Below are 17,231 nucleotides of genomic sequence, written 5' to 3'. Positions count from 1 at the left end.
CAATGACACCGGTCATCTCTGCAGGACACTGACGTCCCTCTGAGCACACATACATCCATATGCTCTGTTCCCCTCTCCTCTCAGCAGCCCTACACGATGCTCCCACGAGCCACAGTGAGGTATCAGAGGTGCTGAGAGAAAGTCGTATGCTAAGTATGCTCCTTGCCGATATTAGAAACCAAACAGCAGCCTAGTGCATGAAGGATCGTGTGCAAAGAGCCACACCCAAATGTCAGCTTCCTCCAAGCAGGATCCTTCCTGCAAGGCCTGAGGGTGGCATAGGGCCAATAGGAAAGTGGACGAGGCAGAGAAATCATGGCTGAGTGGGGTAAGATGAGGCAGATGTCCCCACAGAGCAGGAAAGGCTAAGCCAGGCAGCCAGGAGTCATCCAGTGATTTGCAGCATGAGCGTCTGCTCTGTGTGTGTGTGTGTGTGTGTGTGTGTGTGTGTGTGTATGCGCACACACACGTGAGAGACAGTGAATTGGAATGTAAGCTGCCTCTCTTCTGTGCTTTTATACACATTCTTCCATGTAACTCCCTTAGCCACTTCCTGAGGCTAGAGATACGCTCCTTACTTTAAGATGAGCACATGGGCTCCCAACATCTGGCAGCTCGCCCCAGGCCTTGCTCTGTTTGTTACCAGCACCATCTGCCCTTCCCTGGGGTACAGTTTCCAACAGCACATGCGCCTGACCAGCCATGAGCCCTGGCCCCGGGGAAGGCCGGCCAGGCCAGGTGGACTTGGGCTCAGAGCAGCTGGGTCAGAGCCAGAGGGGAGAAGTTGTTCAGCGAGCTCCAGGGCAGGCCTAGGCCAGGCCTGGCTGCACGATGTCCTCGCTGTGGTAGCCGGACTTAGCTGGTGACAGGACCGAAGCGGTGTGGGGTGGCGATCCCAAGCCCTGAGAGCTGCGTGGATTAAACACGTTGACTGAGATGGCACGTGTGAGCCTGGCGCAGTGCCTGGCATACGGCAGGTGTGGAACAACGCTGGCGCAGGCCTCTTCACAGCAGTGGATCTGTCCACTGCCTCTTGCAGGAGTCTGTGTCTTCATCGTAGGCAGCTCTGTCTACTTGCCGCCTAGGCCCAGCCCCCGGTCCTCCCAGACCTTTTCCTTGCCGTCTCCCATCCATCCCATCCTGTCCTCCAGGCCTCCAAGTGTGATGTGTCACCCCTCCCAGGCCAGCCAGTGACATGTCACCCTTGTAGCATTGCTCCATGACTGCTATTCACCTAGTGTCCCCCTCTTTATCCATCTTGTGCTCAGTCTGTACCACCTCTAGCCCCCTCAGGATAAAATTCAGACTTTAGCACCCTCATCCAGAGGTCTTCCTCTCCAGCTCACCTCTCGCCACCTGCACGCTGCAGTCTTGCCATGCACTGCGCCACCTGCAGGGCCCCAGGTACTTCTCCGAGCTCATTCCTACACGGTGTTCAATGCATGGTGCCCTAGGCCTTCTCCTGAGACCCCACAAGAATCCAGCTCCAGGCCTCTCAAGCCACCAGCTAGCTCCACTGTACTAGCGGGACCCGAGGCACCCCCCACTGGAACTGGCTGGGACTTCTCCTTACATATGGCCAGACGGCCAACCCCGCCAGGTCTGGGAGCACATCTGGCCAGGAGCAGCTCCTCAGTGTCTGTCAGGTGAGTGAATGAATGAGTGAATGGCACTTAGAAAAGACCCTGGGATGGAAAGATGCCCTCCAGCCAAGGAAGGGACCACTCAAGGAACATAGTTGTTGGCTCACAGGGGACTGGAAGGGGCTGGGGAGCGGCTTCGTCTTCTAGGCGCTCAGAATTTGGCAGCTTCTGGGGCTGAGCATCTCCAGGAAGCAGGAAGGCAAAGGAGTGCAGCGGTTAGCTCAACAGTCAGCACGACAGCTCCCAGCCCTCCAGCGTCTGCTGGTTAATTCATCACACCCCACCCGCCGCGCCTTCTCCGCTTCCGCCTTGGGAACGCATCTGGCTTCAGGATGCAGGGGTGGGGGGAAGCATCACCAGATTCCAGAGTCGGCCTGAGGAGGGATATCAGTTTCTCCGACTCCGGCATGGGTTAGAGGTGGGGGCATTTTTCTTATCCGTGGATTTCAGAAGCAGATGACTTATTTCTCTTTGTTCCCAGTTACAATCCAAGAAAATCAGAGTAGTCCAGGATTATCTCCTATTTTTGTTGCTACTTCATGCATTTTTCCCCAAAACCATTTTCAACTAGAACCAGAGCTTTCACTTCAACTTTTAAAAATGCTTTTTGCAATTCCACCCAGCTCTGATGTCTGTGTGGATGGTTACTCGTGTGTCTCTAGGAGACGCTGAAACGAACACCAGGGCTCTCAGCCAGGCCCAAATCTGTCTGAGCCTGGACCTGTCTCTGGGGTGTCCCCCAGGCCACTCCCCTCTCGTGAACCATTGGAGCTGGGGAGGTGTTTTCAAAGGTGGGTCCCTGCTGCATGGGTCTGTGCCGGTCCCTCCCAGAAAGCTCCAGACCACCCAGCAGAGAATGTGAGTGGGCGTTTCCACTAGTTTTCGTTTTGCTCAAATTCTCATTGAGAAAATTGTGTAGGCCATCCATGGCGCCAGCAGTGCAGTGCAGGAGACCTGTGGAAGGGCCTGGCTCTCTCTGAGGAACACGTCTTCACACCAGGAAGCCACGATGCACATGACCTTGAGCATGTGAGCTCTGTGCAGGCGCAGGGGCCTGGAGAGCTCATGCCCAGGAGAACAGGCCTTCTCTCTCTCTCTTTCTCTGTCTCTATGTCTCTTGCACACACACTGGCCGATTCAGGAGGTGTTGATTGGGCACCTTCTATGTACCAGGACCAGTTCTAGATCTAGGGACGCGATGCCTCATGAGCGGCACACAAGCCCTGCCTTCCTGGTGCCTGAACTCCAGCGCACCCTCCGTGCACTCCTGGCCAGGACCAAGAATGCCCGTCCTTACCTGACGCCATCTCACCCCAGCCTCCTTTCGCAGCACCCAGAGGATGGAGCACTGCAGGGGAGAGAACTTTCCGGAGGCTTTGAGTGTCCAGCTGAGGCATGGAGAGGGCTCTGCCAGGCTGGAAGGCGAGCGGGTAGAGGTGGGTGGGAACTCCACGTGGGTCCTCATCCCGCAGGACCTTGTCCCCAGCACACCCGTTTGCAAACCTTAGCTGACTGCCACCTGCACAATTGTGTATTTAATAATATTTTTTTTAACAGACTCACCTTTGGGGGTTAAATAAATGTTCCTTAAAATGGAACTTTGTATTTTTTCCTGAAATGGAAAACCTAATCCCTGTCTGAGGAGAATGTTCCTGTCTCTGCCTCCATCGAACCTCAAATAACCTCATTTGGGCCATCCGTGCAGCCTGCATTTGGGCACACACTGCAGTGGTGGAAGAAAGGCCAGAAGCTAGAGAGGCCTCTGTGGGTTCTGTGGGATTGGAAAGCCAAGCCCTGCGTTCCTCCCAGGGCGCTGAGGCCGGGTGCAGGCAGGACAGACGGATTTCCCAGGCTCTGATAAAGTCCTCTTCCCTGGTCTCCTGGTGGTGGGTGAAGGCCCATTTCCTCCTGTTCTTAAAGGGGGCCTGATTTACAGCAGGAAGACAGGAGCGCTGCTGCATGGGAAGGTGATGGAGAACCAGTCAGGGAACGAAGGTCATCATTCTGCTGAGCAGCTCCCTGGAGAGCGGGGAATTCACCGGTTGTCAGCCGGGCCCTCAAATGGAATTTTCTCATGTTATGCTGTTGAATATTGGTGATTTAACAACGGAACAGCCGCCCCCTCCCCCCTCCACCACACTGAGAAGATTGAGATGTTTCCGATGGAAATGTTGTCTGTTTACAGCTCATACTTCCTCCAAACCGTGCATTTTATTGTCACATTGACACTAATTTGGCTCGGATGTCACCTCCATTCTGATGCCTATTCTTTATGCCGCCTGCGGATCCAGGAGGTTTTCAGAAACCAATTACATTGATCAAACCCGGAGAGGCAGGAAGAGCTGGTGGAGAGCTGCCAGAGGCCCAAGTCAGGCAGGATCCCTTGCCTGGCCTGAGGCAGGAAGGGAGACTGAGGCAAAGGAAGGCAGATTGCAGGTCCCTGTGTGAGGCGGTGGGGCTGTGTACAGGCTCAGCGGTGTCTCTGGGTTATCTGGTAAAGCCACACAAACTGTCCCCCGCGTTGGCTTCACGAAGCCGCTTCACAGGTGAGGAGCCTGCGTTCTCTCTCTTCCTCACTCAGCAAGGCCGTGCTGCCTGCAACTCTGAGCTTCCTGCTCCATGACGCAGACTCTTGCTACTCCCCGATCAGATGGGGCGAGAGGGCTGCGGACGGCTAGGTGTGGGGGCAGTAAGGTCCTCAGGCCGGATTTCCTTAGAGCATCTCCTCGGTGAGCCAGAAAATACCTGGGTGAGAGAGTTGGGCCATGTAAGGAACACGTTTTAGCCAGTGAGGGTTCAGGGCACCCGAGGCCTACTACAAGGCTGTGTCTTGCGGGCCCTGGTGACAGCACATCCCAGCCCCCGGCTGAGGACGGCATCTGGCACAGAGAAGGCTCCCGGGACCCGGTGCCAGGATGAAGCTCTTTCTTCCTGCCCCTCAGCCCAGGCTCCTGGGCATGCAGGCCTTGGGAGGATCCCAGCCCCAACTCTCTGGAAGTCCACCCACAGCTACAGATGATACGCTGGTTATCAGCCCATAGCACCCCTGGGGTGGGTAGCCCATCTTCTGCATGAGACAACCAGTGATTTGCCCACAGCAAAGTGTGCAAGCGGGGTTAGAACCTGGGTCAGCCTGCGTCCAGGGCCTGTTCTTACATGTCCTCCCCTTCCCACTGCCTCAGGGAAAGCAATGATCTCCCTCCTGACCACCTGGGGATTCTCTAGAATAATCCTGCTTAGATGGCACCTTGCAAATCCTGCCTGGTGCCTCGGGGCAGTCTTCACCTCTCTCCTACACGGTGAGCTTCCATGAGGGCAGGGTCAGTCTTCCCTGCCTGCAGTCCCCATGATGTCCAACCAATGCCTGGCATACTCTCAGCACTGCATGAGGGAGGGGCTGACGGATGAATGAATGAACACGCGAATGAGCAGCAGAAAGCACTAGTGGGTGAAGCAGGGTCCAGAGGCAGGTGGTGTCGGCATCCACCCAGGTGAGGGTGGGCAGGTGGCCAGTCACCCGTGGCCGACCGGCATTAAAACAGGCGCATCCACAGATGACTACTCCGTGTTCTCGGTCATAAATCACAGGAGAAACCACGGGAAATGAGTGCCAGGCTTTTCTTTCTATTTAGTAATTTATCAAGGGAAGAGGTGCATTAATAAACATATTTCCCACGAGAGGCGGGGATAACAGAGATGAATATCACTGTCAGATTTGGCCTGTTTCCTCTTGTTAGGGGCACACAAGAGGGTGGGAATCCAAATATTAGCAGCAGAATCTTTTTAAAAAAATGTATTACAAAGATGTGTGTGGGTTTCTTGCTTTGTATCATGTTTGATGGTTTTTCCTCACATTTCCGCATTTGCCACTCCGTTTGTAAGTAACAGGAATCTTTCAGAGAATTCACTTCTGCATCCTTCTCTGCGTTTCCTTTGAAGTGGGGATTGACAGGGAGTGGACTCAGTAAATAAGAACCCAGAAGCTGAGAGGACGCCGAATAGAAGCGGGGGAATGAGTGTCTAATGACAGCTGCGTTGCTGCGTGCCCCAATCTTCACTCCTAGACTTGCTGTCCTTCACTCCATTATTAACTGGAGGCTCGCCCTGCCCCTTGGAACAGTCCTCCTAGCCCTTGAAGAAGCCACATTCATTAGCAGTTTCATTTTGGAATGCCTGCTGGGTTTTAGGCACTATTCTTGGCGTTCTATGTGTCTTCACAACAGCCCTGCAAAGCAAGCCACGCTGCCCTGATTGTACAGATGGGGAAAGAAAGGCTCAGGAAAGCTAAGTAAATGTGCTCCAAGGAAGCCACAACGTGACAGGCTTGACAGGCTAGTGGCAGAGCCTGTCTATGAGCCTCTGCGTCGTGTGTGTGTGTGTGTGTGTGTGTGTGTGTGTGTGTGTGTGTATACCTGCGGTGTGTGTGTGTGTGTCCACCTGGGGTGTATGTGTGTATGTTCACCTGCAGTGTGTGTGTGTATGTGTGTGTGTGTGTGTGTCTACCTGGAGTGTGTGTGTCTGTGTTCACCTAGGGTGTGTGTTCACCTAGAGTATGTGTGTGTGTGTATGTGTGTGTGTCCACCTGGGGTATGTGTATGTTCACCTGCAGTGTGTGTGCATGCCCACCTGGGGTGTGTGTGCGTGTGTCCACCTGGGGTGTGTGTGTATGTGTCCACCTGGGGTATGTATGTGTCCACCTAGGAGTGTGTGTGTCCACCTGGGGTGTGTATATGTGTGTCCACCTGGGGGCAGTGTGTCCACCTGAGGTGTGTGTATGTGTTCACCTGGGGTGTGTGTTCACCTAGAGTATGTGTGTGTGTGTATGTGTGTGTGTCCACCTGCTGTGTGTGTGCATGTGTTCACCTGCAGTGTGTGTGTGTATGTATGTGTGTGTCTGCCTGGAGCGTGTGTATATGTGTGTCCACCTGGGGTGTGTACATGTGTGTCCACCTAGGGTATGTGTATGTGTGTGTGTCCACCTGGAGTATGTGTGTGTGTCTGTGTTCATGTGGGGTGTGTGTGTTCACCTAGCGTATGTGTGTGTGTGTATGTATGTGTGTCCACCTGGGGTATGTGTATGTTCACCTGCAGTGTGTGTGCATGTCCACCTGGGGTGTGTGTGTGTGTGTCCACCTGGGGTATGTGTGTGTCCACCTAGGAGTGTGTGTGTCCACCTGGGGTGTGTATATGTGTGTCCACCTGGGGGCAGTGTGTCCACCTGAGGTGTGTGTATGTGTTCACCTGGGGTGTGTGTGTCCACCTGGGTGTGTCTGTGTGTCCACCTGGGGTGTGTGTGTGTGTGTGTGTGTCCACCTGGGGCCCCCTCCCGTTCAGGGGACCCTCCCTGTGCCTTCTCGCAGTCATATGCCCGGCCGCCCCGAGACACCTCTCCTCCTCTGCACCCTGGGCATGAGGCCCTGTGGCAGGTGGTTTTGGTGTCCCTGGACCTTGGGCAAGTTACTTCATGCCCTTTGTTTTGTCTTCTGTAAAATGAGCATAACAGTCCCTTCTTTATGGGGCAGTGGTGAAGATTAAATTACCTAACACTTGAAAGTTAGGAGGAGTCCTAGAGCATGTGATGACAGCATTAAGTAAGTGCTGTCTTTAGGTGACTGTGCATCTGTTCTTCCTCAGCGTGTCCTGTGTGTGCCATGGGTCACCCCTTGGCACCTCCCACTGGGCTTATGGCTGTGCCAGCTGTATTGGAGTGCTGGGGATGGTCAGGCGGGATAACGATTTGAGTCCCTAATGCATGGTGAGAAAGATAGGAGCAAGCAGAGGATGAAAGCTCACCAGAGCCACCCTTGTTTGCAGAGAGAGGCCTGAGCATAGGGAAGATCTGCCTGACTTAGGGAGGTCAGGGAGGGTGTCCCAAGGGAGGTGACGACTCGGCTGAGGTCTGAGCAGAGAGAGCGCTGCAGGCAGAGCAAGCGGCATGCGCAAGTCCCAGTGCAGGTGATAGGGAGGAGGCGCTGGAAGGAGAGCGGTGGCTGGAGTGAGGGCACCCCACAGGCCACCTCCTAGACCTTCTTTGTAATAGCAGTGAAGAGCTTTGGAAAGTTTTGGGGAGAGGGCAGGGACACGATCCTGTTTCCGAGTTGAAAATCTCTCTCTCTTTGCCGTGAGCACTGTGGATTGGACAGCTGTTAGCTGAGGGCTCCAGAATGATCCAGGCAAGTGGTGGGCTATGCTGGGGCTGGAGTATGAAAGGAGAGATTTTGAGAAGCGTTCATGAGCCCACACATTAGCGGGTTCCACTGTGGTGGAGGGGAGGAGGGAAGGCTGGCTCCTGGGTCTCCCGCTCTGCCAGTGTACAAGTGGCAGGCATGTGCTGAGCTCAGAGCTGTAGGAAGAGCTGGTTCAGGCACAGGTCAGGAGTGTGAGCCTGGCTGTGCTGAGCGGGAGCTGCCTTGCCGATAGGAGGAGACGAGGAGGCAGCTGGCTCTGAGAAGGTTCACTCTTCAGAGCCACTGAAAATGGGAGGTCGAAAACTGTTTGTGGGAGGGGACGTGCTTCTGGCCCTGGGCCTTAGCTGACTTCTCTGAAGATGGACAGAGGGCACACTGAGTCCTCACAAACTCCAGACAGCAGGGCTCCTTTGGACCTGAGTTGAAGTCCTGCCTCTGTAGCTCTGTGACTTTGAGCAAGTCACTAACTTCCCAAGCATACTTGCTTATCTGCAAATCCGGTTTGCTTGGAGGGTGGTGGTAGCTGTTAAATGAGTCAGTGGGTCTAAGCGTCGCTAGCAGCGGTTGTCACTGAAACATTAATTGCATAAGAATTCAGAAGCAGGTGTTTATCTAGATCCTGTAGCAGAGAAGTGCACTCCAGCCAGGTTGCAGATGCTGCACTAGAAAAACAGACTAAACCCAGGATGCAGATACTGCAGCAGAGAAACACTCAAGCCAGGATACAGATGCTGCAACAGGGGAGCACACTCCAGCCGGGATGCAGATACTGCACTAGAGAGGCACACTCCAGCCGGGATGCAGACACTGCACTAGAGGAACACATTCCAGCCAAGATGCAGACACTGCACTAGAGGAACACACTCCGGCCGGGATGCAGACACTGCACTAGAGGAACACACTCCGGCCGGGATGCAGACACTGCACTAGAGGAACACACTCCGGCCGGGATGCAGACTCTGCACTAGAGGAGCACATTCCAGCTAGGATGCCCCTGTTTGCTGTCTAGGATCCCTATTTAGAGTGGGTGGTGACATTTGTAGTGCAGCCTCTGGCCTTGCTGGGGAGTTGCCTACTCCATAGGCCTCCATGCCTCCTTTTGTCTTCTGGCAGGTGGCCCAGGATCCTTCCTGCCATAAGAGAAAGGAGTTGTCTGAGTTACCTGCTGTGCCCTGGCCCCTCTGTGGGGTCAGAACAAGTGGGCATCCCCAGAAGGATCTGTGGAGAATCTTTTGTGTACCCACTGTAGCTCTGCTTACTAAAATGTCTGTAAGCTCCAGTCTTTGTAGCCCAATAGAATAAACAGCAAAAGCCAAAAGTTTAGCTTACAAGGATGTCGAAAGAAAAGAATGTTCTGATTAACTCCACTTTTTTTTTTTTCAACTGGGAGCTTTCCTAAAATCACTTAACTCTTCTTGTAGAAAATAAAGATTACCAAGTATTGGGTCACATGAGCGTCCCAACTGTTGCCCCTCTGGAGTGCCCGGGCCACCTCCCTACCCATCATCCCATTGGGTCAAAGTAACCCCAGAGCTGGCAGGGGACTTGTTTTATGCTGGAGTCATTGATGAGGACCTGGAATCTGTGACAGGTAAAACAATTTGCCCCAAGTCATGCAGCTGACTGACGGATCCAGCCCGGGGTACCCAGTGTGCAGCCCCCACGTCACCCCACCGCAGGCCACTGGTCCAGCCCAGGTCTCTGTCCCTCTACCCAGAGTCCCTTCATCCCAGGCTGCTTGCTGTCTGCTCCCCTCTGTGACCCCAGACTCCCCTCATCCTGTTAAAGAGGCCGTTAGGAGAGAAAACCCTGGAAGCCCCTTTTGGCCCAATGGTCCTGGATGTCCTCTGTCCTCTCCATGCCTTGGAGAGGTGCTTCTCCTGGTGGCCTGGCAGGAAAGAGCCTCCCCAGGGATCCCTAGGTCTTCTCAGAATTGCAGCCAAGCGTGAGACTGGGCCGGGCATGGTAGCCCCCAGGGCCCAGCATGGTTCCCAGGGCATGTGGCTTGTTCAGTAGGTGGGTGTGGGCTCTGCCCTCACACAGTCTTCTTGGGAACTGGTATGTATGGAGTGGGGGCTCAGAGGCTTGCAGGCCATCACACCCCGCCCTCAGTACTCCTGCAGCTATGGAGACAAGGCACTGACACGTGCATGATTCAGAGTAGCCCTGAGGCCAGTGGTCAGAGCTATCAGGAAAGCTTTGGCAGTGCCAAGGGGCCGTGTGGACTGTGAGCAGGAGGCCCACTGAGCCAGACCGTGCAGTCAGGGCAGCCTGCCTGGAGGAGGGAGCACCCGGGCAGGGTCTCAGCAGGTCTGGGCAGGCAGAAGGGAGGAAAGCAGTCATCATAAGCCCAGAACAACTGAGCACAAACATGGATGTGCTTAAACAACCCCCAGCATCGTTTATGGGTGACACCACCAGCCCATGGGGAACCTGGAGGCCATGGAAAGGAGAATGGATGGGCAGGGGCCGGCAAGACATGAGAACAGGCTACTCCGTGCAGGTGTTCAGACAGCCAAGGACAGGCCCAGGCATTTACTGTGCCCTGCCTTGGGCCAGGCACTTCTCACGCATCACCTAATTTACACCTCATGCCCACCCTGGTGGTCGGCACTATTAGAGCCCTTTAAAAAGAGAAACTGGCTCTGGGAGGGTCTGGACAAGGTGGGAGGCTTGGCATGTGGAGCATCATCCAGCAATGTTGTCAGACCGTTTCTAGGCCACTGTCTGTGCAGGGGAGAGACCTAGAATCCTCATGGGGGCACTGTGAGGGAGCGCAGTCTGGAACCACAGCGGAAGAGCCTGTGGCCCTGGGGTGCAGGGTACACTTGTCAGAGGCAAGCCCTCTTCCCTTCTGCAGTCATGTAGGTGTGTGACAGCAGCTGGCGAGGGCTGAGGGCATATCCATGTGTCCACACAGCCATCCAGGCCTCTGCTTGGCAAACTCCCTATCAGGGATGCACTTTAGTGTTGATTTCAGATACAACATGACCTTGGAGCATTGACTTCCATTCATTCCTCTCCCCATGGAATTCTCCATAGCAGTGGGAACGGGCGAGCATCTCCCACACACCATAGCATGGATAAATCATACAAACTGACCATGTGGATGAGGAAGGCCAGATATGAAAGCATATTTAAAATTCCATTTACACAAAGCTCAGAAGTAGGCAGCACTAAGCTGTGGCTTCTAAGCCAGGATAGCGGCTGCCCTTGGGTTGGAAGATGCAGGGGGCCTATGGGCATTGGCCAAGCCCTGTTTCTTGACCTAGGGCTGGCTTCCCAGGTGGGCTCCCTTGGTGAGAGGCCACCGAACTGCTGCTCACTTACGATTCGTGCACACTCCAGTCATGCGATAAGCATTGCTGGGTTCCAGCCCTGGTCTCTGCACCTAATGGTAAAGACACTCTGCTCAGTGCTCATATTCACTTGTCCAAACACCTTACATTCATTCACTTCTCCAGTCCTCACCATGCCTTGTGCTACTCAGTCCATTTTACAGATCAATAAACGGAGACCGAGAGGTAACATTCTTTGTCTAAGAGCCCACAACTGGAAAGTTGGCGGAGCTGCAATTCTTATTAGACCATCCTCACAGGCTCTTCCTGTCCCCTGCCTACCTGTCACTCCCTCCCCCATCCCCAGTGATGCTGACCTGTCTTGTGTTGGCTGTCCCACAGTGTCCCGTTTCTCCAGCCCTCGGGTGACGCCCCGCCTGAGCCGCAAGCGGGCGCTGTCCATCTCCCCGTTCTCAGACGCCAGCCTGGACCTACAGCGGATGATCCGCACCTCACCCAACTCGCTGGTGGCCTACATCAACAATTCCCGCAGCAGCTCAGCGGCCAGCGGCTCCTATGGGCACCTGTCGGCAGGCACCCTCAGGTAAGCCCTGCCCGCAAGCAGAGGGCTGAGGGCCTGGTGGGGAGGGCCTGGCTTTTCAGTGGCTGCTTTTAACCTGAAGAGAAAGACGGGACTTGTGGCATTTGTGCATTCACATACTTGCACGTTTTTTATGAATTCAAAACCAATAGTGATCAAATTGATCACATCTGAGCACATCATGGACCAAGACTGTCATGAATGACTCAAACGTGAAATCAAAGGTGTTTGCGGTCGAAGGTGGTTTTCCTAGTATTTCACTGAATTCGGGGAGCAGCCAAGTGTTGGCCAACCCTGGAGACCACACAAAATGTGACATGGACGTGGCTCGTGCTGTCCGCAAGCCTCTGGGCTGGCAGCAGGCCTCCCTCTGTAGCCACATCATGGCAGCTCACTGGCACCAGCCACCCTTCTTCTCTCTGTGCTGCTCTTGACTGAGGACTCAGACCCCAGCCAGCTTGACTGAAACTCACATGCCTCCACAGCACCTCCGAGAGATGCCAGGTGGTGTTAGCAATGTCAGGAGAGGTTGCCCCAGGGCCCTGGAGATAGAAGGAATAACCAGTGTCTTTTTTTTCTTTTGCTGCCTAATGAATTGCTCCAACATTTAGCAGTTTAAAACCACAAGCAACTGTTATCTCACTCCATTTCTGAGTGTCAGGAATTTGAGACAAGCTGAGCTCCAGCTCTCTCAGGTTGCTGTAGTCAGGCTATTAGCCAGTGCATCAGCCCGCTGAAGGCTTGGCTGGGCCAGGATGGCCTCACAGGGCTCTCAGCAGAGCCCTTAGTTCCTCGTCTGTGAGCCTCTGCTTAGGGCTGCTTGAGTGTCCTCACAACATGGCTGCCGGGTCCCAGCCCACCTGGCAGCACGTGATGCGAGAGGAAGCAGGAGGAAGCCACAGTGTCTTTTATGGTTCAACAACAGGGGTCGCCAATCCTTCTCTGGTATCCTGCTGTGTGAAGAGTGACTCTAATGCAAGTGGTGTGACAGGGCCTAAAGTGCAGTAACAAGAGGAGAATAATGCAAGCTGGAGGGCTCATGGCATGATTCCTGGATGAGGGGACATTAGAACAGGAATCCGAGGCCTCATGGGGTTCACGTAGTCAGGGAGCAGTGATGCAGGCATATATCTAGGTATCACAGCAGTGGAGGGGCCGGGGTGTGGGGATGAGGTGGAGCCTGGTCCCTGCTGGGGGTCAGCCTGCCGGGGGTGAAAGCTGCATCCTAGGGCAGAACCTGGGAGCTGATCACAGAAGGTGAGTGGCAGGCAGTAGGGAGCCACAGCTGGTTCTTGAGTGAGGAAGCCACAGTGATGGTGGGGCTAGCAACATGCCCATTCCTATCCCCTGAGCAAGGTTCTCTCTGTCTAAGAAGTGTTAACCTAACAGGGCCCCCGATGCCCCACCCCCACCTCCTCGTCTGTTCTCTATTGCAGCCCAGCCTTCACCTTCCCCCACCCCATCAACCCTGTGGCTTACCAGCAGATTCTGAGCCAGCAGAGGGGTCTGGGGTCAGCCTTTGGACACACACCACCCCTGATCCAGCCCTCACCCACCTTCCTGGCTCAGCAGCCCATGGCCCTCACTTCCGTCAATGCCACGCCCACTCAGCTCAGCAGCAGCAACAACTGTCCGAGTGACACCAACCAGGTAGGTGGGTGCAGGGGCCAGGACGGCCACTGGGTACTCATCCAGACCACACGAGGGCTGTTTATTGCCAGCTCATGCCTAGAACTTATGGAGGGACTCTGGGTTCATCTCTGGCTGCTGGAGTGCCTTCTGGGCAGAGGCCACATGACAGAAAGGGTGAGACCTGGGCTCAGTCCATGGCAGGCTTGCAGCTTCTCAATTCTGCTGTCTCCTGTCCGAGAAGCATAATAAGTAGATGGGGAAAGCCTCGAGTTCCCAGGGCCTGGCACCGTGGAGCTGTTCCCCGCCCAGCACATGTCATGGGTGGGTGAGTGAATCATTATAACACTGTGCAGTTTAGTTACGGAGCATGCATTTATAGCAGGCTTTCATATGCTGCCTCATTCGACCTTTCCAACGGGCCTTGAGCATGCCTGAGCATCCTAGTACGGTGCGTGGCACATCCTAGGTGCCATTATTATTTGGCAAATGAAGTCTTGTGTTACAGATAAGGAGATGAAAAGGCACAGACCTTAGCACCAGTCACACCATCTGTGGGATCCTAACTTGGCTGAAACCAGCGAATCTCTTTTCCTCTCTCAGCCTGCACTAACTTATCCGCAAGGTGGGGTTCCTGGCACCTAGGTGGGGTACGAGCTCATGTGTGCAGAGCCCCCATAGGCTCCGGAACCTGGGAGCACTGACTATGATGGCGCTGGAGGTGAAGGGGCCACCCCCGGCCACCCACCAGCAAATGGCAGAGCCTGGATGTGGCTACATCCTTGGGAGGAAGATAGGACACCACGGCCTCTAGAAGTGTCCCCCGTTCCAGAATGTCCTCCCTTTCCACTACAGGGCTCCTGGTGGCTCCCTAGAGCCTTCCCCTGATGGTGGCTGTCAGCTCTAGAAATACCACCTTATAGGCCCTAAACCGTTCTCCTGATGACCCAGGCTCTGGGCTGGCCACGCCCTGTTCTCAGACCCACAGTGTGCCCTGCTCTGGAGGGCTGAGAAGTTGAGCCTCATCAGAACAAGGGCAAGCGTGCCCTGCATTTTCCAAAGAGAAGGTCTTTTTCCCATTTCCCAGAAGCCTGGGGGAGGCAGAGGTGGAGAGATGGGGTTGGCATGCCGAGGTCTGGGAGCTCTCCTGTAGCAGGGCACATGCTCCTGGCAGGAGGACTGAGCTGGGCACTCTATTTCTGATACTTTAAACACAGAGTTAGCCCAGATGGTCTGTGCAGGGAGATCCCAAAGTCCAAAAGAATGTGGGGTATCCCTGCCCTGCCCCTGAGTGACAGGCTTTCCTCCACACCCTCCCTCAGAACAAGCAGAGCAGTGAGTCGGCTGTGAGCAGCACCATCAACCCCGTCGCCATTCACAAGCGCAGCAAGGTCAAGACCGAGCCTGAGGGCCTGCGGCCGGCTTCCCCTCTGGCACTGACGCAGGTAACCTGCCGCCTGCCACACCACCCTCCAGCTAGGACCAGGCCTGTGGGCTGCCTTGGGGCTGTACCTTGGTGGTGAACAGATGGCTTGCTGCCTGGCTGCATGGATGAATGAGTGACCCGGGGAGGACTGGGTGGGAATGCTGAGCTGTGACTGTCTCACCACTGTGTTCCCAGCATTCTGCACATACTACATACCCATCACACACTTGGTGAATGAATGAGTGAGTGGGTGGGTGGGTGGGTGAGTGGCTGGGTGGGTGAGTGGCTGAGTGGGTGAATTAACTTCTGCCTAGCCATCCTTCCTGTCTCAGGCTGCATCCATCTCTCTCTCCACACCTGACCTGTGAGCAGCACCAGCCACAGCCTAGCTGAGTTGCTCATGTCCCTGGAATGGTTCAGGTGCGTCTAGGCTACTCTCACTCTTGGAACTCTACCTGCGCCCCCCTGGCTCCTTCACTGCCTCTTCAGACACTCCTGATTCTTCTGGGTAATAGGACTTAGCTCCAGGCCCAAACACCCAGCCTAGCTCACGGGTCACTTCAGGGCATATGCTGTGTGCCCATTTGTCTCCCTGTCTGCACTCTAAGCTTTGGAGAGGTGGCACTGTGGGAGAAGTGCCTGACTGGGTTCCATGTCACCAGGGTTTGCACAAGTGTGCAGTCACTGACACAGTCTTTTCCAATGATTCAATGCACATTTGAGTCAGTGAGTGGCGTGGTGAGGGAGAGAAGAGCGGAGCAGCCCACAGCCCCTTGCGGCCTATCCTGTGCCCCAGTCCCTGCACTGGTCCTTTTGGAAACCTTGCCACTTACTCTTCCACTCCAAGACAGCACGTAGGCAGCCCCCACTCTTGGAGCAGGGGCCTGTCTTGTAAAAGCCATGGTGTACCTATTGACCTGGTAAGTAAGCCCCCGGCCCCCCAAGCCCTCTCATGGTGGCCAGGTCTCCATCGGTTACTACAGAAGCCCCAGCTTGGGCACCAAGGATGCTCGGGGCCTCCTCTCCCCATCTCCCTGCATCTGCCGACCATCCTTTATCAAAACTGTGAGCCATCAGGCACGCTCTAGGCACTTAATTTTCATGAAATATTGGCTCCTGTTATTGTCAGGCAAACAGAGGGGTTGGTGACAAATTCTTCTCCCTTTGCTGACACCAAAGCCAGTCTCAGCGTGATGCATGGTTTCCACGAGGCCAACCATCATCAGGGGCTGATGAAATTGATGAGGACGGCACATATCCAGGGAAGATAAACATGCCGGAATGGCGAGGATGGGGCCAGCAGGCAGACACTGAGCACCTGGGAGCCCCATGGCCACATGCCAGTGGGGCCCTATGCCCACCCTCCAACCCAGGCTGTGCACACAAGGCCTCCTGCCTGCCCAGTCTGGCTCTGCACACGTGCCAGTAAGGAAAGCTCCTTATCATGAGGAGGTTGTCCCACTGTCACTCAGTGCCCTGATTCACTGAACAAGGGCTCCCTGACTCATTTGTAAGGTGAATGGCTGGGCTTTCTCTCCAGTGGCAGAAATTGCAGCATAATGAACCTTCTCTACTGAAGCCCTTGAAATCGCAGGCTAGAAGGATGCCCTGAGGCCCTGCATACCTCTGTGCTGCCCTCTGATTGGAGTGTGACCTGTCAGCTTTCCAAGTCTTCCGAGTAAGCAGGTCGCGCAGCCCGTGGAAACAGCACATTGACTTCCAGGTTTTCTCATAGTGTGGACAGGGTGGTAGGAGGCCCTCTGGTCCGCTCTCCCCACAGTTTCACCCAACAGCCCCAGACAATCCCATTGCTAAAGATCTGGAAAGGAAATGCTCCCACACCTTCCTTTGACTGTGGTCCCAGTGTCGCCCCCGGAGCTATCGTCTGACATGCTGTTGCCTTCCTGTTCAGCACAAGTGGATCAGTTGAAAAGTCCTCTGAGAAACAACCAGGACCCCTTCTTGGAAGAGGTGTTTGCAGCTCTTATGGAAAAATCAGTTGGGGTTTGAGTCTCCACTGACGGTAGGGCATCCTGAGGCTACTTTCTGCCACTCCCAGAAAGGACTCAGCTTTAGGAGTGAGACCATGACCTGGGCGGCTGTGGCACCTTATTGAGTCTCCGAAGCCAGTGAGCGGTAGGCCTTTTGACTATGGGGCGAGGTCACTCACCCCCCTGAGCCTGACTATACATGTTTTGCCCAGAGGCTATTTGGAAACACATTTTCCTGCTGTTTTTGGAGAGTTTGAAATGTGAAGCAAGTCTTGGTCACATCTGCCTCTGTGCCTGGCTTTGCTCCCAGCCTGCCTAGGAAACCAGTAGAATACTGGGGATTCCTCGACAGCCCCTGTAGGCCCTCCGCAGGCTTTCTGTCCCTACTTGGGGCATCTGAGCCTCTCTCTATGCCCCAACCCCAGGCAGGTACCTGCCTGTCCTCATGTCCTCTGCTCAGAGGGTGGCCCTGGTT

General features: G+C 54.8%; 1 protein-coding gene across 1 annotated transcript in view; it reads left to right on the top strand.

Annotated features, from left to right (window-relative positions):
• GLI2 (GLI family zinc finger 2) overlaps positions 1 to 17,231 on the top strand; it is a 254,979-nt gene that overhangs the window by 219,117 nt on the left and 18,631 nt on the right. The window contains exons 6-8 of the mRNA XM_010342171.3: positions 11,512 to 11,713; positions 13,147 to 13,360; positions 14,662 to 14,784. Coding sequence (XP_010340473.3) covers positions 11,512 to 11,713; positions 13,147 to 13,360; positions 14,662 to 14,784 — 539 coding nt within the window. The remainder of the gene's footprint in view (positions 1 to 11,511; positions 11,714 to 13,146; positions 13,361 to 14,661; positions 14,785 to 17,231) is intronic.

The sequence above is a fragment of the Saimiri boliviensis genome, chromosome 5 (genome assembly GCF_048565385.1).
Source record: "Saimiri boliviensis isolate mSaiBol1 chromosome 5, mSaiBol1.pri, whole genome shotgun sequence".
Taxonomy (NCBI): Eukaryota; Metazoa; Chordata; class Mammalia; order Primates; family Cebidae; genus Saimiri; species Saimiri boliviensis.
Note: the sequence above shows the minus strand (reverse complement) of the source record. Positions and strands in the feature narration are given on the sequence as shown.